The sequence below is a fragment of the Desmodus rotundus genome, chromosome 8, assembly GCF_022682495.2.
Source record: "Desmodus rotundus isolate HL8 chromosome 8, HLdesRot8A.1, whole genome shotgun sequence".
Lineage (NCBI taxonomy): Eukaryota > Metazoa > Chordata > Mammalia > Chiroptera > Phyllostomidae > Desmodus > Desmodus rotundus.
The window spans coordinates 124,590,095-124,615,591 of NC_071394.1; the positions used below are offsets into that span (position 1 = coordinate 124,590,095).

At 44.6% G+C, this 25,497-nt stretch overlaps 1 protein-coding gene across 1 annotated transcript in view; it reads left to right on the plus strand.

The window, feature by feature from the left end:
- The first annotated feature begins 3,326 nt into the window (after positions 1 to 3,326).
- EXOG (exo/endonuclease G) overlaps positions 3,327 to 25,497 on the plus strand; it is a 28,344-nt gene continuing 6,173 nt past the window's right edge. Inside the window, exons 1-5 of the mRNA XM_024566229.3 lie at positions 3,327 to 3,502; positions 4,674 to 4,823; positions 8,032 to 8,171; positions 9,852 to 9,928; positions 11,709 to 11,823. Coding sequence (XP_024421997.2) covers positions 3,340 to 3,502; positions 4,674 to 4,823; positions 8,032 to 8,171; positions 9,852 to 9,928; positions 11,709 to 11,823 — 645 coding nt within the window. The 5' untranslated portion in view covers positions 3,327 to 3,339. The remainder of the gene's footprint in view (positions 3,503 to 4,673; positions 4,824 to 8,031; positions 8,172 to 9,851; positions 9,929 to 11,708; positions 11,824 to 25,497) is intronic.

Genomic DNA, 25,497 nt, shown 5'->3' on the forward strand with positions numbered 1-25,497 from the left:
TCCCCCTGTGTGAAGAAGCAGCCACACCCCAACAGACAGAATAGGAGGAAAAATCTAGAACTATTTCAAGTTTTATCTTTTTGTATATGAAAATAAAATAATAATAATAATAATAATAAAACCCTGTTGTCTCTCTTAATCACAATGCAGGGGATCGAGGTTTCTTTTCATGGGAATTGGGATAAATAAAATGGTGTTCTCCCAATGCAGGGCTGATTCGAACACCCTGTGGGTTCCTGCTTTTCCAACATGTGGTTGGTTGGTAGTGGCCCAGTGTCTAGTCCACCGTAGGTCAGTGGGGCTGGAGACACTGGGCTCCTCCTGAACAGACTGTCCTGGGACTTTAGCCAAGTCCCTGTAGGGCACGGGTATATTTTCCAAATCTCCAAGATCCCCCACGTACATCCCCCCACCCACCCACCACTCATACTTTGCAGGCAACCCTGAGCAATATTTTTATAAGCGGAACAGAGAGGCCTAGAAAATCAGTTATATTCAGGACTACTGCGGAACACAAGCTCTGCCATTCCCAAACATGGCTGCGTAGCGGGGCCACTTGCTGAGCTGTTGAAAAATAGAGTTCTGCCCTGGCCAGGAAGCTCAGTTGGTTAGAGCATCATCCCAATATGCCAAGGTTGCAGGTTTGATTCCTGGTCAGGGCACATACAGAATCAACCAATGCGTGCATGGGTGAGTGGAACAACAAGTTGATGTTTGTCTCTTGTCCTTTTCTCTAAAATCAACTTAAAAAAAGAGTTCTGAGGTACCACCCCAGGTCTGAATCAGCAAGCCAGGTCTCATGTTTTGGAGTTTTAATCTCACTAAATGAAACAGGGTTCACTGCTAATAAAATAATGATAGTCTCTACTACCTAACAAAAAACAAGCAAAACTCAGGAAAGCCCCAGAAGTTACCTCACTGCTTTCTGCAGTAATATAAAATGAACTTTTTTGTCCTGTGACTAATATTTGGTAAGTGGAGAAACAACAGCTTTGAATCCTTCCAGTGGGGTTGATGCCTTTTTATTTACCCCTATTATGAGGATTAAATAACCTGCTTGGAATTCTTGGGGAATGATTTCTGATGAAGGGAGCCCTGTATTTAGGGAGCATTTGTTCAGTGTTAGGTTTATTTTGTTCTTTCAGATTTAGAAAGCTCACCTTTTATTAGTGAGTGCCCCTAATAATGAGCACAGATGAGAGGAAGGCAACAGACTCATGTTTAAATGAGGGCCTTGGAGCTAGAGATGTTGGAAGGTTGGACCAGAGGAGTTGTCTGGTGGGCCATCTAGTCAAATTTTAACTTCATCAAAGGAATTTTTTCATGAAAAGCAATGGACACAGAAGCTGGCTTGTGAAAGCAGTCTTGCCCAAGCGAGCAAATGGAAGAGGGCTCATGGGCCCTTAAACCTGCCTTCCCTTAAGCCTCTGTGGAACACTAGGGGTCCCATAGTTACAGGTTAAAAACTGGTCCACTCCTTTCATAGTTTATTTTAATATTAATTTTTTATTGATTGATTTTAAGAGAGAGAGATCAACTTCTTGTTCCACTTATTTATGCATTCAATGGTTGCTTCTGTTACACCCCCTGCCCAAAGATCAAATCTGCAACCTTGGTGTATGGGAATGATGCTTTAACCAACTGAGCTTCCTGGCCGGGGTCTACTCCCTTTTTTTAAAAGTGGGCAAACCGCCCCAGAGGGAGGTACCCTACCCAAAGTCAAGTTGCGCTTCCATTTCTTGATGTCTTGGGCCAAGTGTGGGGTTCACTGTTTCCAAGTACAGGATCTAGATGAGGAAGAGTCACCTGCCACTTATCTTTCTATTGCATTTAGCACAGTGTATACCACTTAGGAGGGCCTTGGAGAAATACCCCTTCAGTGAATGTGTGTATTTAGTAAATCCTGGTGGAAGCTGCCAAAGTACCTTTGACACCCACAGGTATCCGTCAGTGTAACCTGGTGGTATACATCAGGACTCAGCTGCAGATGATTGGGAGGGAAGGAGGGCTTTCCTGGAAATATCCTGAGGCCCGTGGCCAGCTGAGCCTTGGGGAAAGTCAGGAAGCATCTGGGCTTCAGGAGCCTTAGAAACTGGGGCCACAGCATCACAGGCCTTCACTGTGTTTCAGCCTTTCTTCCTCTGGCTCAGTGTGGCCAGAAGCCTCAGCTCCTTTGTCTACTTAGCCAGAAACAAGGCTGGAGACAGTGCCAGAGTTTTACACATCACAGTCTTGCTACCTGGAAAGATTTCCAGATCCAAAATCCCTGGAAAGACTCTGGTTGACCTAGTTTAACCAAGTAGGGTCAGAGGCCCAGGGGATTATACAAAATGACTTCATGAGAGGTATTCCTGAGGACGGGGCACAGAGTCACGAAACTGTCAAAACAAGATCTACACTTCTTCAGGTTGATGTTACAAATGGCCTCCTATTCAGTGAACTAAGTCCTCATGGTTGCTGAGGATTGTGCTGAAAAATGGAGACTCACTTATTTTTGAGTGGGAGTGCATAAAACAAAACATTGTCAGCAATCTGGATCTTACATTCTATCAAGTTAAAGTAGAGATGACTAAATAAAAATGGCTAATATTTACAAAAACATGCCCCAGGTTCTTCCCTGAACACTTTAACATGGTTAATCTCTAATTATCACAACACCCTGTGGTCTAAGGGTTGTTATTTCCATTTTAAAGAGGGGAAACGGAAGCTTGGAATGGTGAAGCAACACACCCAAGGTGGAAAGTGGTTGAGGGGGCTCCCCACACCCCTGCACTCTGATTTAGGGTCCTGAGCCATCCTGGACTACTCCTGAGGAGGGGGCACGGAACTTGTCAAGGAACTTAGGAGATACAAAGTATTTTTAGAAGTTATGCTTTGTATACCATGTGACTTCAGAGCCAGGTGCCATGAAGACAACCAATGGGGCACAGATTTTGGAATTGCACCTGAGTTGGAATCTCGGCTCTGAGGACCTTAGTGTAAGTAACCACGTGCAAGTGGTTTACTCATCTACTAAGTAGGACTAAACTAAAGGTATTTTTTCTTCCCCAGGGCTGTGTATGCGCACTTCTGAGCCTTCAAGACGCCATGCTCTCCACTCCATCACCTGGTCAAGTGGACCAGGGATGGAGGGAGATGCGCTTGGGCCTCCAGGTTTATCACCAGGGGGCGCGCGAGACCCTCAGCGGAGAGGGCGAGCTTTCGCATTCCTTGCCTCTCGAGTCCCCTGAGAACCTCATGTGGCGCATGCGTATCTTAGTCCCGCGGTTGTGATTGGCTTTCAGGAGTCAAAGCCGTTGTGCGCCTGCGCCGCAGCAAAAGGCGGGTACCTCGGGAAAGATGGCTGCGAAGGGTTTTGCGTCCGGCGTGAAAGGTTCCCGGCGCTTTTTAAGTGGCTTCGTGGCCGGAGCTGTAGTGGGCGCCGCGGGGGCCGGGCTCACGGCCTTGCAGTTCCTCCGAAGTCAGGGCGCCGAGGCCGCGTTGGCGGCGAGGGAGCCGGAAGGTAAGTGTGGGCCCGCTTTCCCTTCTTCCCCTACCCAGGTGTCCGGCTCCGGCTCCGGCTCCTGCCTCCGGCTTGAATCGATCGTATTCCTCCTGCACGCTTGGCTGTCTCCCTCCGCCCCGCCCGTGGTTTTGAGCCTTTGCAGTCTCCCTGCTCGGCCTACTTTCCCCACGTCCCGTCTAGGCTGCCTCTTTCATTTACTTACGTCTTCCGGAGATGTTCATACTCATCTACCCCAAAGTATTTAATGTGTGTGTCCGCCGCCGGATTGTTAACTCCTAAGAGCTCCGGCCAAGTCTGTTTTGTTCTCCACCATAATCACTGTACGGTGCCTGGACTACAGTCCACGTGCAGGAAGTATGGACGAATGAATGAATTCACACGTAGTTTTAGCAGACTAGTGAATTGATTACATTTTATCATGATTCACATGAAGAATGCCTGCTAGTTCTTCTTCAAAGCATCTACATCCTCACGACCCAGGGGTGCCTTATATTTGACAAAGAAAATGAGCTCATGCTCATTTTTGCACTTTCCCGGACGTGCTCATTTAACTTGGCCCTTTGATGCTTGGCGGTTAGCAAGAGAGCTAGGTATACTGGTGGGTGCGTACTTGGTTTCTCCCACCAGGAAAAAGCCCAGTTTTACCACTGTCTTGCTGCAGCACACCTCACTGCTGCGATGCCAGAACCACGAGGCAGTGCCAATGAATGTTGGTCTTAAAAATTTAGAAGGGTTGTGCTTTAGACCCCACACTAAATCTTAAAACATAGTGAGTAGGCTGGCTCTTTCCCATTCAATCATATCGATGACGAGTAAGGACGAGAGTTTTTCCTTTGTTGCTTTGGTATACACAAGTACTTCGTGGGGCGGAGATTTGAAACTTTGCTGTGAAAGACCGGTCAGATCAGGTCCTTATTTAAAAGTGAATGAGATAGTTACAGTTTGTCTTGGCAAAACTATACAACGGATTGTAGGCACAACCAGTGTTTTGTCTGTTGTCTCCTTTCTTTGGGTTGTAAGTCATTACAAAAATGAGACCTCTTTGTCGATCAGACTTTTGAGCCAGTCCTTTGTCTTCCCCCTCTTCCTTAACTTACAATTTTTTGTTCCTAATAAAAGTCACTAACGTTATGACTTTTGTCCCCTCCCCCTCTTTTTTCACTTTCAGGTTCTGCAGAAAAGGCTGTCTTGGGACGATTTGGATTTCCTCTAAGTGGAACAGAGACTAGGTTTTACACTAACCATGCCTTGTCTTACGACCAGTCGAAGCGGGAGCCTAGATGGGTTCTTGAACACATATCCAAAAGCAAGATAATGGGTAGGTGGTGAGAAGTAAAGGCATTGGTGAAAGATGTTTCCAAGTCTACAGCAAGGGCCCTTACTGATCCTCTCAACCGTTTTCACGTGACAGCTCATTTAGAAAATGATGCTGTTTGTGTGGCTCGCTAGGTAAGTGGACTCTGCCTGGCAGCCAGGGAGCCCCCGGCCCTTCCCGGCTGTCTCGGGCTGAAAAGGTCTGTGTGTCGGCACAGGAGGTGAAGGCTCCTGCATGATATGGCTGCAGTGAGCACCTGCATTCGTTGTCTCCACAGACACCATGTACGAGCCCGCCGTGTGCCTGACACTGTGCTAGGCCTTGGGGCTGTACCAGTGACCGGAGTGGATGTTCTCTGCCTCCGTGGCGCTTGGAGTTGGGGTGGGAGTGGGTTGACCTGTCACATAGTCATGAGTGTATAATTACAGTTGGTGACAGCTCTTCTGAAGGAAAAGCGATTGGAAGTCGGGTTCGCGTGATTAAGGAACGCTAAAGAGTATGAGAGAGTGTAACGAGAGAACCTGATTTTGATTAGCGAGGCTTCTCCGACAGAGTGGCCTGAAGGGCGCATGGCAGTCACCAAGGCAGAGGCGTTGGGGCCGTGCATTAAGAAGAAGAGCATTTCAGGCAGAAAGAAAAGCACAGTTGCATCTTTCAAGGCCCCAGTGTGAAGAGTTTTGTTCCTTTGGGGAACTAAAAGGCGGCCAGGGTGGCTGCAGCAAGGGAGGACGTGATGTGAAATGAGACTGGAGAGGTAGGGAGGTATGTGAAGTCTGTTCCTGTGTCCTTGCGTCTTGGTAGATTCCTGTAATTAAGACAACCGGAACTTGACATTTAATGTCAAGAGGGTTTCTGGGTAGATTATTTCAGTTTACACTCCCGCCATTGCTATTTGTCCCAACCCTTCCCCACAGTGGGCATTATTCGGCTTTACCGGTGTAATAGCTGACTTGTGTTTACTGGTTGCCAGTGAGAGTTAATGTTTTGGAATTATTCTTTCTTTGTGAATTAGCCTGTACTATTTTCAGTTGGGATATTCATTTTTTGAATTGATCTGTACCTTTTGTCGTAGTTGTTTTATTCTCATTTTGTTATTTGCCTTTTAATGTGCCACGTGGCCCTCAGACTATATCTCCTGTGCTTTACAGTGCACGCTGTGTTTCTGTGCGTGCACATGCTGATGTTGAAACAGCGAGCGCACTGACCAGCAGGACGGCAGCTGGGGGGCATGTGCTTGCTGCTTGAGTGAGACTCACGTGGGGTAAACGTTATCATAGCAGTTGAGACTGGACTGCAAATTTACATCCAGGGAAACTCATTTGATTGAGTATCAAGCCTAGTGAGTGTCCTTTAAATGCAAAAATTTTCCCAGGATATGAGACATTTTTGCTTTTACTAATTTTAGCCTGCTATTAAGTTATTTCTTTCAAAGGTATGTAAGAAAAGCATTGAGTTTCTTATAATAAACCCTGTGAGCTGTGTAATTTTGAGGAGGTAAAATAGAGCCAATTACTATTACTGGTATTTGAAAACAGGAAGAAATATACCTGTGATTTACTTGATTTTACTGTAAAGCATCTTGTTTTTAGTAATGACAGGCTAATCAGACTAATTCTCCTGCTAGAAACAAGGATGTTATGAGTGGTGTGTAAAACGCATACAGAAAAATCATAAACACGGAAATGAAGAGCTGACATGAGAGTGGAGGACTCCCAGGCTAATATTTGGGGGAGGGCCAGAATCCAGAGAGGTAAGCAAGGGCAGTCCTGGCAAAGCCAAGCCTCGTTGCCTCTGGTTCCGTGGACTTAAAGGGTGGGGGGGACAGAAGGCAAGACCTAGGGTTCACCCCAGGGTGACTGCCGAACAGGAGATACTCCCAACATTAACCTGGAACCTTAGAGGTCTGTACCCTTGAGGAAGGGTGAACCAGGGCTAACTTGCCTGCCTGCTGTGGGGGATTACGTGGAAAGTTGTCTCGGCTCTGAGCACAGAAAGGTGGGAAAGGAAAATAAGCTCATTTTGGAGGAGCTGATTCCCCAAACTGGCCAGCGTGCAGACTGGCAGCCTAAAGCCACGCAGCCTGCATGGGTGAGGGAAGCTGAAGTCCTGAGCTTGGTTTAATGTGGCCCTGCACTGCTGATGCCTGCAGACACCGGAGGGGAGTGTGTGTCCTTTCTCCAGGAAGGCCTCTTCATCCCAGGCCCTTAGAAATTCCCACAAGTGATTTCCCAGGGCAGTGAGCACCAGGCAGACATAACCAGGCACAGAAGCGATTCCAATAGGAACGACACTTGGAGAAGTATACCCATGATTCTTCTGTGTTACCAGGTACTTTTTCTTTAGGAAGACTAAAAAGCTAGGTACAATATTAGAAACTTCACTCTGGACCTTGGGATCTAATAATTTAACGTTTTTTCTTGGCCGAGTGAGATGACATTGGAGTCAGTAACCCTGTTGATCTCCATGTAACACTCTTTCGAGTAGCAGCCTGGGTATATTTCATTTGTCCTCATCGTTTTTGCCAGGCTCTGTCCTAATGGCAGTGGAAGGTGGAGTGTTAGGATTTGCTGATGGCCACTCTGGCAAACTGTTCTGGAGGTTTCAGGATATGAGTAAAACTGAGATTTCTTCTCTCCTATGTGGTAGTCAGATATTTTACTTCAGGATTTTTCTGGATTGAGCTCATCACTTGAGTATTCGTTTTGTCACGGCCGAGGCGGCAGTAAGATACCAGAGACACTCCCCCCTTCCCTAGGCTGTGCCTGCCCAGGACAAACTGTCTCGTGTCTATATATATCCATTAGTCCAGTACATGTAGACTCGTCCGATACAGTTGTACACAATACAGTACGTGGGGGTCTTCTTAAAAAGCAGGAGTTTATGTAGTAGCTAAGCTTTTTAACAGCTTAGTTATTTCATTGGTCATTGTTTTTGTGTAAATATTATCCAGGGGATTTTTTCCCCCCCTTCAGGCCAGAAACAAAAGTATATGAGATAGCTACACTGTATGAAAAGCATTCTTTCCTAGCCTGGGCCTTGCTAAATTCAGATGAAGTATCTGAACTATCCCAGGAACTTGAGACATGCGTGCAGTCACTCAGTGCTAGCTGCTCGGAGAGATACTGGCCAGACAGCCAGCTTGCCTCGCCCAGAGAATTGCGAGGGATACTTGTCCTCGGAAAACTTACCCAGTCTGTGTGTTTTTCTTCAGGTGCTGCACACAGAAAGGATTGTAAATTCAAGCCTGATCCCAACATCCCTCCGGCCTTCAGTGCCTTCAACAAGGACTATATTGGAAGCGGGTGGTCGCGAGGACACATGGCTCCAGCCGGAAACAACAAGTTCTCAGCCGTAGGCATATTTTGGAGGCGGGGCTGCTGCTAGACCGTGGGACCTGGCGGTTAGAAACACAGGAGCCAGCCTTCAAACCTGAGACTCTCTGTACTGCGTTTTTGTATTTTTCCTCCTGACTTTAATTTTTTTTCTCAGATGCTGAGACATTTTAAAACAGGTTGAATGAGGAAAGCTAATGCTATTTAAGAGGGAACTGGAAAGCCAATAGGAGCTAGAGCTACTCACTCACTCTTATTTTGAAGACAGGTAGCAAAGTTGAAGAGTACAGCAAACACATTTTGATACATTTACTTTACACGTGTGTGTTCATATATTTTATATATATATATATACATATGTACACACATACATATATGTATAATTTTAACCATTGCAGACATCATAACATTTCATTCCAAAGTAGATTGCTTAGGAGATTGTGTCATTTAAGAATGAGGATATTTGTAGATATGACAGAAGTATCATTATACCAAGAAATGTGTCCAAATGTGTTTGTGTATTTGTACAATAACATCTAACATACAGTTCACATTCGGGTTTGCCAAATTGTCCCGATTATCTTCACAGCCTTTTTGGATCTAGTGTCCGGTTATGAAACACACGACACACTTAATTGTCCTGTCTCTCTAGTCTTTTTTAACTGAGGATTCTTTCTGCCGAAAAGGGAGACATGTCTTTTATGACGTTGACATTTACTGCATGAATTATTGGTGATTATTGTCATTAAGATACTGGTTCTCAGCTGGATACTCGTTACAATCACCTGGGGAAATTTTAAAACTCCCTGATGCCCAGACCCATAACCCAGAGCAGTTAAGTCGGAAACTCCAGGGGGCGGGACCCAGGCATCAGTGTTTTTAACGCCCCCTGGGCCAGTCCGCTGTGCAGCCCAGGGTGAGAGGCACTGCTCGCGAAGACGGTCACGGTGGCTTTGGCAGTTCCTGTAGCTCCGTGAGGGGAACGCACTTACAGAGCTTTGTGTTTATGGGTCAGAAGTGTGACATGAATGAACATGTAGTGGCCAGAACAAGAATGGGTTTTTTTTTTTTTTTTTTTGCCACTTTTGAACTAATTATATTGGTACTGTACTATTTAAATAAAATTCCTGAAAGTTGATCTTTGAAAAACTCTTTGCCAGAGGCTTAAAATCAGAATTTAGCTTAAAACCCTTTAGCTTCATGTTGGAAACTTTTACTTTCTTAGAGTCTACGCTGTAGGTTTGAATTTTATAAATTATGAAGAAAGCTAGCACATCAATCTAGTAATTTTGATATAGTCCTTATTTTGAATAATCATTGAGCTTTCTGTCCTGGAATAGCTATGACTTTCATTTATCTAAACAAGTAATCACTGCTCTGAGCAGTGTTGCTCAGTGGGTTGAGCATCGCCTGGCAAAGCAAAAGGTCGCTGGTTCAATCCCCAGTCAGGGCACATGCCTGGGTTGTGGGCCAGGTCCCCAGTTGGGGGCGTGTGAGAGACAACCAATCCATGTTTCTCTCCCTCTGTCTCCCTCCTTTCTCTCTGAAAATAACAAAATCTTTTTTGGAAAAAAAGTAGTCACTGTAATTGTGTAGAGCTGATGTATGAATAAGGAGCTGGTTTTCTGTATCAGCTTTATAAAATCCCTCCAAGGGGAAGGCATTTCTGTACAAGTTACTATTGTTATGTCTTTTACAGAAAGCGATGGCTGAAACCTTTTACCTTTCTAATATTGTGCCTCAGAATTTTGATAATAATGCTGGATATTGGAACAGGTGAGGGGCGAGAGTTGGAACAATGTGATTGTGTGGGAGACGGGTGAAGTGGGGAGAGTGTACCAGTTGCTGATGAACTGTTTCTGTCCTTGTTTTTCGGAAGCTACTACTACTGCAGGTAGTGCTTCCATTAGGTACTCATGACTGGTTTCCTTTGCTGGGCTTCGGGAGTGTAGTTTTCCAGGGAAGCACAGACTTCGAAACAGCCGTTTTGATCATGTTTGCTACTGGTCAGAAGTCAGATTCTGGAAGAAACTACTAACGGTGTTATTACTGAGGCATAAAATAGTTTTGAATATGTCCAGAGGACACTATTTTTCTCTAGTTGCTGAGCTTAAAAAAAATTTTTTTGGTACAAGTACATGTGACCATTAACCAGTTTTTCAGTCACTTCTGGCGGGGACCTCTTTTAAGTATTTTAAGACGAGCACTGATCAAAGTTGTTTCGAGCTACTGCGTTTTCCCCAAACAGCTCTTCTGTGGTTTAAAGTAATTAAGAGAGCACCGCGCACTAAAAGGGACTTCAGTAATTATCACTCGTTACGGCCCACATTTGTTTTGTCTACACAGCTGCCCTTCCCCCGCCTTCGCAGATTAGTTTAAGCAGGTCATGGATATATTATTTTAATATTTCAGTGTATATTTTTAGGAGATGAGGATCCCTTTAAAATACAACTTATGGTACTATTATTGCCCCTCAAACATTTAGTACTAATTCCTTATCACCAACTTTATAATCTGTGTTCAAATTTTCCTAATTTTTTTGGTGGTGGTTGATTGGTTTGCATCAGGATTTCAACAAGGTCTGCATATGGATTTGGGTGATATTTCTCCTCAGTTCCTTTTACTCTGTAGGTTTCTCTTTCTCTTTTTTCCCCTTGCAAATTATTTGTGGAAAATCTGGGATATTTGTTTTGTAGTTTCCTTTTAATGTTCTGTCCGACTGCATACCTGTGGAAGCATATACCATTTTTCTTCCCTAAGGGATATATTTTTGGGAGGAAAACTACTTTGTTATTGGGCATATATGCAACGAGATACAATATTGATTTTCCTTTCCGGGTAAGGAAACGGGAGTGGAGGCATGTACTGTTTTCTCATAAAACTCTTTTCAACTGCAGTGTAAGAAAGCACACAGTAAAACTACTTGCCATTTTTACCCAGCAACTTAGCACAAAGAGTTTTTAAGTTTTAAAGCCCAGTGTGGCAAAGATTATGGCGAAACTGTTATGCCATGTTGGAGTTTACAGAGTAAATTGGGACAATCCCATGAAAAACGATTAGTATTACGTATAATCAGGTGTCATTAAAATATTTAGTAAGGTGATTCTGGCCCTTGGAATTTATCCTGAGGAGTTAATACATTGTTGCATTAAATAAGAAATGTTAGACTAAACCCAGTTGTCTTGCAGTAGGAATGGTTAAATAAAAAGATACCAACTTGTTGGAATGATACTTAATTTTTGTAAAAAGTTTGAGAATTATGGCTTAGAAAAATAAGGGAGAAAACAAAATTTCAGTTACAAAATGTACGTGGAATGCACACACAGTAAAATGTAGATGGTTGTATTAATGTGTGTGATTTTTTTAAAAGTTTTTGTGCAGTAAACAAACTGGGAAAAGCTTATAGTGTTTTGTGCCACATTCTCTTGTTTATATTAATGTCTCCAGATCAGTAGTAGTATTGGCATCTGTCCTGGGGACTTAATATGGTTTGCTTCTCTGCATTTAAGTCTGTTGAGAATATCATGCTTTTTTTTTTCCTTGCTTTGTTTTTCAGAATTGAAATGTACTGTCGAGAACTGACAGAGAGGTTTGAAGATGTTTGGATAGTGTCTGGACCGTTGACCTTACCTCAGACCGGAAGCGATGGGAAGAAAATAGTTAGTTACCAGGTAGGGACATGTTTTGACATTCAGGCCTATGCTCTTTGTAAGACATTATAATCTGCTCCTGTCTTCTACTTTTTATTTCATTGATTGAATGGTACTCATCGAACATCTGTTGGAATGATAGGGGATATAAGGATGGATTAAAAAGCAACTGTGGACTTCAAGGAGCTAACAGTTTAGACAGGGAGACAGACATGTTATCAATTAATTGTATTAAAGTGTGATATGCTGAAATAGAGGTAAATAGATACATGGTGTCAAAAGGACTGACCAGCTCTGTCTGTGTGGGTGTGGAAGGCTTAGGAAAAGAGTTTTGAGCTTGAGCTAGACAGATGAGTAAGTGTAAACCGAGTCGGGAGGAGCGTGGGGATGCCAGAAGACGGAGCAGCGGGAGCGCAGGGCACTGGTGGTCAGTCAGTAGCATGGTTCTGGGGTTTTGGTGTCGTCGATAAAGCAGGACTGGAGCTTGTGGGACAGAAAGGGTGGGTGGCCCAAAGAGGACGAGGTTCTCTACAACAGTAGGTAGGACAGGGGCCAGATAAGAGAATGTGTTATATTCCGGGAAGACTTGGTTTTTAATTTTTAGCACGGAGAAGTCATAGGATTATTTTAGGCATGGGAGACGTGATTTGTCTTGGGTTTTATAAGGAGTATTCTGGCGGCACTGTACAGAGAGGTAGGTGAGGAAGGGGGCGTTTGAAGGAGAGGTTAGAAGCAAGGAGGTCAGTTGGGACGTTACTGCAGTAAGTCCCTTCGAGAACAGACAGGAGGCTGAACTCAGGCAGTTGGGAGTGAGAATGAATAGAGGAACACAGGAAAGAGTGACCCTGAATGAACGTTTGGGGTGGTGGAGGGGACAAGTTCAGGTGACATCCAGACGGCAGTGAGTGCGAGGGTTGGATAAATGGGAGGAAAAGCTTTTCTTTTAGACTATTGGGTGTTTTAAAAGGTTGAGGTTTTAAAGATTGATTTATTTGTTTGTTTGGTTGTTTGAGAGGGGCAAAGGGAGGGAGAGACATCAGTGTGTGAGAGAGACATGGATTGGTTGCCTCTCGCACATGCCCCACCCAGCAAGGGGCCCCTGCAACCCAGGCATGTGCCCTGGCTGGGAATTGAACCGTCGGTCTTTTGCTTTTGCAGGACTATGCCCAACCAACTGAGCCACACTGGTCAGGGCAGTGAGGTTTTTTTTTTCACATGCAAGATATTTGAGAACTTCACAGACTGAAGGAAAGAGATCAAGGATACAAGAGATACAAGAGAATATAATTAACAGTGCGAGAGCTTTGGACATCTACTGTTGATGTCTGAGACTGAGGGTTCTGCCAAGACGGTGGCGGAACCGATGTACTGAGATCAACAGCGGGTAGGGAATGAAGTGGGGTGAGGAGGTTGAAGTGCTGGAGTAAGTAAAACGAGAGGGGTTGAAGGGTTAAGTCAAAGAGGAGGTATATTTGGAGGGAACACCTAGCTCAGCTCTGGTTAGGTTAAATGATTACTTAAACAAGTTTTCAATAAAAGTGAATGACCTGAGAAACAGATTTAGGGAAAAAAAAAACAGTTTCAGGATATATTCTATCCCATCGACCTGCTGCTTATTAGCCTGTCTGGGTCAGGTGTGCAGTGAGTGTAAGTACACGGGGGTTCACACAGGTGCTCACACCTCAGAGTTTTCCGGTCGTTCTTATGGGAGTAAAGGGTTGGCAGAGGGTTACTGTGGTTTAAGCAGATTAATCTCTCTCCTTTAGTCAACTTGTCCATGTAATTTTAGCTCCCGGTAATCTCTTATTTTTCAGATATTAATAATTCTTGAGCTTTGTTCAGTTTTTACTCTTACCTTTAGAAAATAGGTTCTCTTACCTTTGACTTTTTCTAAAGATTATATTTATTTTATTATTTATTTTTAGAGAGAGGGGAAGGAAAGGAGAAAGAGAGGGAAAGAAACATTAGTGTGTGGTTGCCTCTTATACGCCCCCTACTAGGGACCTGGCCTACAACCTAGTGCCCTGACTGGGAATTGAACCGGTGACTTTTTGCTTAACAGGCCTATGCTCAATCCACTGAGCCACACCAGCCAAGTCTTACCTTTGACTTCTCAACCTTATGTGATCAAGCTACAGTTTTAAATGTGCTTTGTTTTCATAAAATTGAAAGATTTATATGACTATCTTACTGTGTAGTAGAAAAATTTATACAAAGTTTAAAAGGAAAAATTAGCCAGTATTTAAGAACATTTCACTAAACAGTTTGTGTGTGTGTGTTTTTCTAAATATGTGTTGGCCAAATGCTGTAGTGGAAAATATATTGTTTTTCTTAAGTTGGAGAAACTTTTAAAAATAACTTGTAAAAACATTATATATTATATATCTGCCCAAAGGGCCTAGAAGTGGTGATACATTATTAGTGTGTGGTTGCCTCTTATACGCCCCCTACTGGGGACCTGGCCTACAACCTAGTGCCCTAGCAATGAATATACCTTGAGACCAGCTCTTGGTTTTGAAAAAAAAATCTCCTGCTGCAAGAACCCACCACTTGGAGAATGGCTGGTTCTAGGGCTGGTACCAGAAAAGTACAGAATGGAACATCTTATGCCAGAAATCAATGAAGTACTCAAATGGTGAGGACGTGTCAGAAAAGACATAGAAATCAGCTCGAGGGACTTCCAATTTACTGTGTCAGAAACTGTATAATAGCAAAATAAAATGGCTTATATTCCTATTGAATTAAATAAGAATCCATGCTTTTAATAAATAAGTAAATACATGGGTAAAAGGGAAAGTTTACCATAGAACATTAAATTGTAAGGATGAGTTAGAAAAAAAAAATATATATTTTAAAGATTTTATTTGTTTACCTTTAGAGAGGGGAAGGGAAGGAGAAAGAGAAGGAGAGAAACGTCAGTGTGTGGTTGCCTCTTGCGTGCCCTGCACTGAGGACCTGACCTGCATCCCAGACATGTGCCCTGACCAGGAATTGAACCAGCAACCCTTTGGTTCACAGGCCGGTGCTCAATCTACTGAGCCACACCAGCCAGGGCAGGAACCACACTAGCCAGAGCTAGAAAAATAATTTTGCAACCATTATAGTAATGTGTTCCAGGCAAGAATCATTATGGATGCTAAACGTAATAAGTGAAAATTTTATAAGGAATAGGACATTATAAATAGGATATATATAGCCTGTCCAGAAAGTATTCATCCATGTACTATGAAAAACCGACATTTATTGGAGAAGATTCAGGAAACATTGTACACAGTACAGTGAGAGTGGTCTCTGTCCCTTCAAAGTAGGCACCTTGGTTCTCCCAATCACCACCAGCTGCCCCGTCCTATTTTCCTGAATCTCAATGATGGTCTGAAATATCTTCCCTTTCAAAGATGATTTTAGTTTTGGGAAAAGCCAGAAGTCACAGGGCACCAAATCTGGGCTGTAGGAGGGCTTAGTCACTTGGGTGACTAATGTTTTGCCAAAAAACTGCATGAGACGTGATGCGTGAGCAGGCACATTGTCGGGATGAAGCTGCCAATCACCAGGTACCCATAGCTGTGGCCTTCTGAATCATCCAGATAGCTTACGCGGAGGAATGTTCAAGCTTAATGCAAAGTTTGATGCAGATTCATTACTCTGCTCTCTCAGTCATTTTGAATGTGACAGCCACACAGTGACATGTTCACTCAGCAGCATCTACTGCCCCCACTGACTAGTACAGTGAAGTGGTCATTGTTCATTCATGCACGTCCCAGTCCACTCTCCTTGGCTGCCAGGTGACACTGATGTCATGCAAACCGTTCTCATTATATCAACAATGGCTGGACTTTTTCTGGACAGACCTAGTATATATAAAAGTATCTCTCCACAAATTACTTATTAATAACAGAGCAAGAAATGATAAAAAGTAAGAAATTACAGTGGAGAAACTCCCCTTTGACCAAGTACTCAAGGTTAATAAGTACTGCCATCATAGGACATACTGATAAACTATTTCCTGGTGTGATCCCCTAGGGATACAGGATCACTTCTGTTACGTATCTGCCAAAAAACCGTAGCAGTGAACTGCATGCAGAAGTACCAGTCGAACCCCAATGGAGGGGCGTTCTGTGAAACAGCCGGCTTGTACTCTTTCAGAATGTCAGTACCATAAAAGGTAGAAGCCGAGAGACTAACTGTTGCCGGCTAAGGAAGACTGAAAGAGCCTGGAGAACAAAACGCATTGTGTGATCTAGTCCTTGAATTCCTTCTTTCCATGTCCGGACCTTGTCAGACAACATGGTTGGAGGAGGACGTGGCACTTAGACGAGACTCCAGATTAACAAATCACAAGTTGCTAAAAAGGACTTTATTGGGACAATTGACAACATTTGAGATCTGTAGGTTAGATTGTTGTATTTCAAAATACTGTTAAATTTTCTCATTTTGATAATTATACTGTGATTATGTAAGTGAATGTCTGCTCTTAGGAATATATCCTGAATGATGTGTTCTGTGACTTATTTTCAAAAGGTTTAGGGAAAAGAAAAACAGAAAAGGAGTGATAAAGCAAATCGGGCAAAATGTTAACAGTTGATGAATCTGCTGTGTGCTATTCTTGCAAATTCCAAATTTGTAATTATTCAGAATGAAACATATAGAATATGTTATACATTTTAATGTATCTTTTCTGTACCAGAATTCTTATTACACTGGAATGTATAAAACTAACCACTAAAGGGACCTCCCTGGCTTCTCCCAAATAGTTTCAGTGAGTGACATTCAGGCGTGTTCAGTGGCCTCGCAAAGAGTTTCCGAGGAGGCCTGGCCTAGTGATGCAGCCGGGAGGGGGCGTCCTGCAGCGTGCACTTTGAGTGATAGTCTCGTTTTAGATCTTTTCTTTCGCGTTCTGGACCTCTGACCCCGTATGATCAGTGTTTCATTCTAAAGTTTATTTGTGCGCACGCTGGCAGATCTTGAATTCGGCAGATCTTCACACACCTCTCCTGTGGGAGGAAGGCATATGGAAATGGAAATGGCATGCCTCAAACTACATTCTTGATGACTTTCCCCCTTTTTTCCTGTGTTTCACCTCCTGGATCATATGGTAGTTCTGTGTTTTAATCTTTTAGAGGGAGTGACATACTGTTTTCCATCGAGGCTGTACCATTTGACATTCCCACCAACAACAAACAGGCTTAATGTTAAGTTTCCCTGGCAGTTTTAAAATATACTTGCTTTTGGCTTTTTTGCAAGTAGTTTATGAAATACTGTTGGATCTCCGTCTGTGGCTAGAACCAGGGACTCGGTGTTGCACTCTTCCTAGTGGCCCCGTTCGCCACAAGGTTGCCGTAGTTCACAGCCCCCGCTGGAGCGCAGACCTTTGCGGCCAGAGCGAGGGAATTAGTGACTAAGGTGAGGGGTAGGCAGAAGCCTGTCTGAATGAACATGGTGAGTTTGGGTCCAACTTAGAAGCCCGGTGCTAGGTACACTACGTCTGAGTTTCCTTGAATATTAATGGGGTATGTCACCTGTGCTCTGTGGACTGTGGTCCAGCCTGTTACATTACCGTTACCACATTCCATGGAATGGGGACGCGAATTTGGGAAATTTTCTTTGTTTTGTGTGTGTGTGTAGTGGCGGTGTTTTTTTAACAAACCTCAGAGGCAGAGGGGCACTATCATACCCAGTTTATGGTACCTTATTATCATTGATTTCTGTTAGATTTTGGTATTTTTGTAAGCTCTCGTGTTTACTCACCACCTCACTTCTCACTCCCCAGCCGTTTATTGTGTCTTTGTGTGCTCTCTTCTGTAAAGTGCTGAGAGAAGTAATGACTTCCTGATCAGAGTGCTGCTTATTAGGGAATCTTCTGATTGAACAGTCTGCCGAAGAAGTCCACGCGTTTCTAGATTTAGGAGAAGGGTGTGTGTACGTGTGCGCGAGCTTAACCACGGAAAGGCATTTATCGAAGGAGTGTTTGTGGTGACAAAGCTGCGGCAGACCTGGCTACGGCCTGGGCAGGTCTTGCAGGACCAGCGCCCTTCTTTGATGCGTGACTTACTAGATGATGGCCCAGACACCAGTCTGTCTCATTCTGAGCCTGTGGCTTCAGTCGTGGCTTGCCAACGTGGAGTGTGGGAAATCCAGACCCGGGTTTTGTGTGTTCTTTGGTACATGTGCCCATGAACCTGTCATTTCTAGGCTCCTGTTTTTCTCCTTTCTCCTCAACAGAACCTCAAACATCAGGTGCCTTTCTATGAATTTTAAAGCTTTTGAATATGTTTCATGAAAAATATGTTAGAAGTTATAAAATTAGATAGCTATCCTCAATGTATTAAACATAAGTTTAATGTAATTTTTTAAAAGAGTTTATCTACTTTTAGAGAGAGAGAAAGAGAAGGAGAGAAACATCAATGTGCAAGAGAAACATCAGTTGGCTGCCTCTCGCACACCCTCATCCCAGGCACGTGCCCTTACTGGGAACTGAACCAGTGACCCTTTGGTTCGCAGGTTGGTGCTTAATCCACTGAGCCACACCAGCCAGGATGGAATATATGTTACTTGTTGACCTCTCACTTACATGTTGTCGCGGTTTATAGCATTTACATTTATGTTTGCTAACTATAGATCAGCAAGCTTTGCCTGTATCAGAGGTTGTAAACTGAGGCTCTGTTGGGTTCAGACGGGATGTTTTTTTAAATTGTTGGTAATGTTCAATTTAATAATTGGGTGATGTCACATAAATCCGGATTTTAGCTTCTCTTAAACACGTCGGATGACTTGATCACACCTGGCAGGTAGCCCCATGGGCGCCGCTCACTAGTGGAGGGCAGCAGCTTTCTCCGGAGGTGGGGCCCACATTCTTCAGTTCGCTGCGGTCCTCACGCGGCCCACATCATCCACTTAGATTTCCCACGTAGCCCTTGTTGGTCGTTGAGTTGGTAATTCTGGGTCTGCTGAAAATATAAAACCGGCATTTACGGTGTTATGAATGGATAAGTATTGATAGTATGTTTGGACTCGTAAAGAAGTAGATATAATCCTATATCATTAAGACTGTGCCACTTGAGGTAAGTATTGCCACAAACAATAAAAAACTGGGAGGTGGAAAGTAAAGGTGGCAGGTGTTAAAATAACTTTTAAAAAATGTAATAATATGCTTTATTTTCTATTCAGATCATTTAATCATATCACTATTTTTTAAAAAAGGTAAATCCATTTTTTCCAGAGACATTATTCTAGAGCCCCTGGCTTCTGCTCTAATATGGAACTACTTGTCTGCTCCCTCCTCCGTCTCTCCCTCCCTCTCTCTCTCTCCCTTCCTTTCTTTTATTCAACAAATATTAAGTTTCCAAGATGTACTGTTGCTGTTTCGTGTGCTTTCTGATATCACAGTAAACAAGGCCATATGTTACGTGGGAGATACACTATAGTGGAGGAGACCCATGGTCAGCAAAATGCCATGTAGAAAAATAGCCATGGTGAAGAGTTACAGTGGGCTGGGAAAGAAAGAAAGGATAGGCCACCCTGGGGAAGTGGGTTGAGCAGAAATCCAAGTGAAACAGCGGAGCAGCCCATATGGAGAGTTCTCAAGCAAGTGCAAGACATGGTGAGATTTACCTGGTGTGTCCCGGGAACAGCAGGAAGGCCGGTGTGACTGGAGCCGAGTGTGCACCGAGGAGAAAGGGGTAGATATGGGGGAGGCAGTGGGAAGAAGTCCAGGTTGGAGTAAGTGAGATGGGACACTCGTGCAAGGTTTTGATTGAGGTAGTGGCATCGTCGCATTTACATTTTTAAAGCCCAGTCTGGCTGCTGTGTATGAAGAACAGAAGATGAGGTGGAAGTAGAGGACCACTTCAGAGGCTAATGGATAGTCTAAAAGAGAAATAATAATGACTTAGGTAGGGTGGTGGCAGTAGAAATGGTGAGAAATGATGTGACTTAGGATGTGTCTTGCAGGGGGAGTAAGAGGGGAGAAGTCAAGGATAACATCAAGGCTTTCTGTCTGAGGTCATGGAGACCAGAGAGGAGCAGAGGAGGGTTAGAGGCTAGAAATCAAGGGTTGTGTTTCAGCCATGTGAACTTGAGGCTTCTGGTGTGCCGATGGAGATGCTGAGTTGGGTCTCTGAGGCAAGGTTGTTGAGGAGTGGCCGGCACACAGATGGTATTTAAAGCTATGGTGAGACTGTGTAAATGAGTGTAGATGGGAGAGAGAAGATCTGAGGTCCGAACCTTGGACAATGCAGCCGTTTAGAGGTTGAGAATCATTTGGCAAAAGAGACAGAAGGAGCCACAACCCTGGAGGTAGGAGGAAGACCAGCAGAGTGGTGTCCCAGAAGGGAGGTGCAGGAGGCGCTCCAGGGAAGGAAGATCAGTGGAGAACTGATTCAGGCTGCAGCCCAGGGTCGTGCACTGCATCGAACTGTCATGTGTCTTCAGTTTGCTTTCGTCTGAAAGAGCTCTGCAGTCCTTTTGTCTTTCGTGACGTAGACGTTTTTGAAGGATACGGGCCAGTTGTGCAGTGTGTCCTCAGACTGGGTCTGCCTGTCATTTTCTCGTGATTAGATTCAGTCCTGTCCCTGGCAGAACCCTGCAGAGGTGATCAGGTCAGCGTGCTTGTGATGGCGGCTCGTCCTGCTGTGGACGGTGCGGACTGGGATCGCTTGGCGAAGGGGGTCTCCTCCGGGTTTACTCACTGCTAAGTTACCGTTTCCCCTTGCAATGAATTGGCAGTCTGTGGAAATACTTTGAGACCATGTAAGTATTCTCCTCACCTGCTAGTTTTAGCATCCTTTGGCAACTCTGGACTGAGTTAGTTCTTACCACAATAGGTGCCAGATGACGATTTTCTAATTCTTTTCCTTCTACATTTATTAGTTGACATTTACTAAGGAAGAGCTTTTCCTTTGTTTGTATCATCAGTGTGAACTCTTGGGTTCTTATTAAATGAGTTCCACTCAATTTACTGTTTATTCATTTTGATGCTCAAATTTTCCATATTTGCCCAGTGGGAGTCCCTTCAAGCTGCCTCCTGTGTCCCCTTGACACACCCTCATCATCGTTTTAGCATCTCTTACCTTCTGGCTCAGCCTGATTTTCCAGGCTCAGCTTGGCCACTCTCGGGGGTCACTTTTCCAAGGAGCTCTTGTTCTTTGAATGGAGATTGGTATTCAGAGACCGAGATCTGGACGACAAGTTGGTTCTTGAGTGCTCACTCTGCTGTTTGGCTTGTCACTTGTGTTCGCCACATTTATTTTTAGCCTTTAATGATGGGTGGAGGAAGCCTCAGAAAGAAAGTATGTGGATTCTGTTGCCCTTAGCGGCTTGCTGTTGGGAGGGCCCTTTCCCGCATTTTCAATGTACTTTGGTTCCTGAGAACAAGATTTGTAGACCCTGGTGGTGAAGAAAGCAGATAACTGTGATTGTGTGTTTTGTCTGTACATGTGAAGTTGAATGTTAATAGGAATCTATTTCTGGAGAGGCATATAGTTTTTCATTCTTGGAATCATATCAAATAACATCTACTTTTACATATTTTATTTTTCACTAACAGTTTTTCTGTACTGATATAGCTTTTGTTAGATTTGGCATTTTTTAGATTGAATTTGATTTCAGGTAAAATTTTAAACTCAAAATCTTTAGCATATCTATTATCAGATACCTATGTCTATATCTAAAAGTGAAATATGATCACTTAGTAAATTAAGTTGGATTAAAATTGTCTCAGGTAATATTAAAATTATTACCATTTTAATAATTTAGTTGGGCCAAAACTTTTGTATGTACGCGTGCACATCCATGCGCATGTAAACTTGGGTTATATGTGGATAAGGCAGACGGACACGGGAGGAGCACGGGAGAGTGGAGGAGGAGGACCTGTGCTGAGAACCGATGAGCTGGCGCTTGGGTCGCAGCGTCCGTGTGAGGAAGGAGGTGAAAGTAAAGGGAGGGGGTGCGGGGCCAGGTGGGGAAACCTTACATGCTCAGAAAAAAAACCCTCAGGCTGTTTCCTAACAATTTCTAATAAAACGGTTGTGGATAAAACCCCGTCCTTCGGTGACGCTCACAAAGGGAACACGGCATTGCCCAGCCCACAGATTGGTCTGCTCCTCTCCAGGAGTAAGTGTTTGAATCGTGGGTCCCTGTTCCCAAGGGAATGTCTTGCAGTAGTGTGTGGCAACTCAGAATGCCTGGGAAGCATTTTATTTTCTCGGATCCAGCCATTTAACATTTACTGCTTATTTAAAAGTATACTCCGAACCTTGTTTTAGGAGAGTGTAGCTAATAAGAGTTAGGGTAGTTAGTTTTCTACCTAAGCCACGTGTATACTTGGGAGGAAGTGAAGCTAATGAACTGGTATTTACTGAGGGCCTTATAGACACAGTGTGTGTGTGGCTTCATACATGCTGTCTCTTTCAGTCCTCAACAACAGTCCTTACGTGCAAGTAGCAGTTACTTCCTTTCATAGGTCAGGAAATTGAGGTTTTGAGGGGTCAAGTCCAAGTCACATAGCTAGAAATTGTCAAGGAGGGAGGCGCAAACAGATCTGTGTACTTGTATGAGAATTGCCAGTTAGTCATAGCATTGTTCTTAGAAGTTCTCAGAAGTCTGCAAAGGGATTGCTGTGCTCTTCATACCCAGCAGCTTAAGGCCAGGAAGTCAAAGGTAGTGTGGATGGAGAGCAGTTACAAGTGATATTTGCTAGCGTGCAAAAACCACAGAAAGTGGGCCAAGAGGAGGTTTCCTTGGAGCCACGCAGAAATGTCTTTTAGAATATGTAGGAAAGGATCACCGCATCGTAGGACTCCAGGGAATGGGAGCCCCAGGGGAACATTAGTAGCAGTGATTTTATCAGAAGTGAGTCCTCTGACGGCTCTAATCAGAATCACCCCCTTTATTGTAGCTGAGGTCATCCGCGTGCTCTCTCTGATGTGCGTGTTTCCAGAAGAGACTGATTCCAGACAAGTGAAACATACCTGAAGATTCTGGCCTGGACATTGTAATTGACCCGACAAGAAAGTGAGCCTCAGATTTTACTGCTCGGTGGTGGTAACATTAGAAGTGCCGGACAGTGTGTTCCTTCGACAGCATTGCTTCCCAAACTCACCAGCTCCTAGTGGGGGAGGACGTTGGAAACCTGCCTCCAGGGACTTTGAGGCATCACTTGAAGTGATCAGGGAGTGATTTTGTGTTTTGAAATTTCCCTTTTTATCTTTACGCAAATCTTTTCATTCCCATGTCTATTTGTTTTAATTGAAAGATAAATTATTTTACTGGTTAAGTATCTCCTTACCCCCATCCTAAATCTCCAAGTAGAATCGACAGCTGGGAAGATGGCGCTTGTCTCACTGTGACTTGGCTGTCTCCCGCCCCCTCGCCCAGAGCAGGGCCCAGTGGGGGAGGCACCGTGTTCGCTGCTGCACTGCAGCTGCGGAGGCTTCACGGGTGACCCGGGGGGCTGGCCACACTCCTGGCGGCTCCCGCACTTCTCGTGTTCCTCTGTCCCCTCGGGTGTGCGTTCCCTGTTTATCAGTTTATCACACTGTCACGGTTCTTTCTTTCACTTGACTGGCAGGACTTGGTCTTTTGATGTGCCAACAGTTTTATTGTTTGGATTTTTTTTTTGTCCTACCAGGGCAGTGAAACCCAGTATGGTGTGTGTGTCTGATTCTAGCAGGTGCATGTGTTTTTCTCATGGTTTTGCTCAGTAATTTTTTTTTAATTTTTATTGTTACTCAATTACAGTTGTATGCCTTTTCTCCCCATCCCTCCACCGCACCCCAGCTAGTATTTTTTCTTTACTGGCCATGTCCTCCTGCCTTGGTCGCTACCCCACGGAATCGTCAGCATTGGGTTGTTACTGCCTGTTTCACGGACTGTCGAAGAAGGCGCTGGTGGGCATGACTCAGAGCCACGTGGCCCAGCCAGGACTTGAGTCTGCTGAACTGGTCTGCTTCACTGCCCTGGTAGTTTCTAGAAATGTTTTCTGGAAGTCTTCCAGTTTTCCTAAAAGTGGAAAGAATGTGTTATGTAGGTTGAGTTGTCTGCAAAGGAGAGGATCGCTCTAAAATACTGGAGGGGTTTTTTTAAGTCTTAAATTCAAGGAAGAAACGATGGGCATTTCTTGGTTTCCAAACAGGACTGGCTCCTACAAGAGACAGATGTTTGCTTCCCGACAACAGAGCAGACGGGATCGAGCAGGGTAGTGAGTGGCTGGGTGTTCACTCTTCTCTCTATTTCTCGGGTTAGTAGTTAATCCCCTGTTGTAAGAAACTGTGAGAAGCGTTGTTGGTGGAAGAGCCACACCTAGTGGTTAGTGGGGACTTTGTGGTCTCTTCGGTTTCTCAGAAGCAGTGATAGAGGACCTCTCGCTGCTGTGAGAGCTTTTGAAAGCCTAATAGAAATGGTACACTTCCCTGAGGAAAAACCATGAATCTTAAAATGTCAAACTTACTTTTGGCTAGAATTTAATGAACTGGATTTAGAAGCCCTGCTTGGCAGCAAATGGACATGACCAATTAATTGAAAATTGCCATTTGTTTGTAGACAAAGAGTCCATGAGGAGAGAAAATAATCAAATGAATGGGCTCAAAGGCTGCTCACAGCTGGAGTCTGAGACTTGTGCTGCAGTGATGGAGGATGTCCAGCAGGTGGCGCCAAGGACTTGCTTAACTGTGGGTTCCCCAGCCAGCGCCTGGAGCACTTGAAGCCCATTTAAGCTTCCCCTGTAAATTATAGTTCAGCTGCAGCTGTGCCCTCAGTTTTGTTCCCTGAGTTCCCCTGCACCCACCCCCTCAGTGCTATGGCTTGTGCGCTGTATCAGCCTCTCACCACATTCTGCCTGCAGTGAAATCCAAGGCTGTTGACTCCGCCTCTAGACGGGAAGCTTCTTGAGAGCAGGTATTTACTTGCAGGGCTGTCCAGCCTGGGGCCCATCAGCTGCGTGGGGTCCCGGATGGCCGTGAATGAGGCCCAACACAGAATTGTAAATTTACTTAAAACCTGCTGTTTTTTTGCTCATTAGCTTTCTTTAAGCGTCTGTGTATTTAATACGTGGCCCGAGACAGCTCTTCCAGTGTGGCCCAGAGACGCCAAAAGGTTGGACACCCCACCCCTGTGGCTTGTCCCTCTGTTTCCAGCAACGCCAGGCCCAGGGCCTCTGCGTTGCCTTGTTAACATCCGTTGGCGCTCCCCGGGCTAACTGCAGACCTCCGTGGAGTTCACCCTCAGTGTATTTTTGCCTTGAACGGTGTGTTTTTTCTCCCAGCTGCATAAATGACTTGTTGGAGGGGGTGGGGACTTTATGTCCGCGGACTGTGTGATTTCATAAACTTTAAACTGCTCTTTGGCTGACCGTGTTCACTACCTTCAGAGACAATTAGTAATAGAAATCTTCCCTGTGATGGGTCTTCCCTGAAGCTCTGCAGTTGGCCTTGGCAGTGGGACCTCTGTGCGTGCCAGACAGCAGATGGCCACGGGGTTCTCAGGCCGTGTGCCATGGAGGCAGGAGCCTGGGAGAAGCAGCAAAGGGCCTGCAGTAGCTCTTGCCCCTCTGCTGTGCCTGGGCGCCGGCAGGGCCTCCGCAGCCAGCAGGTTTGACCGGGAAGGAGCGCCCTGCCAAGGAAGCGCTGGAGAAGAACGTAACGTAGTTGGATTGTGTGGTTTTACTGAAGACCATTAAGGAAATGGATGCGCATTTTTCCTTTT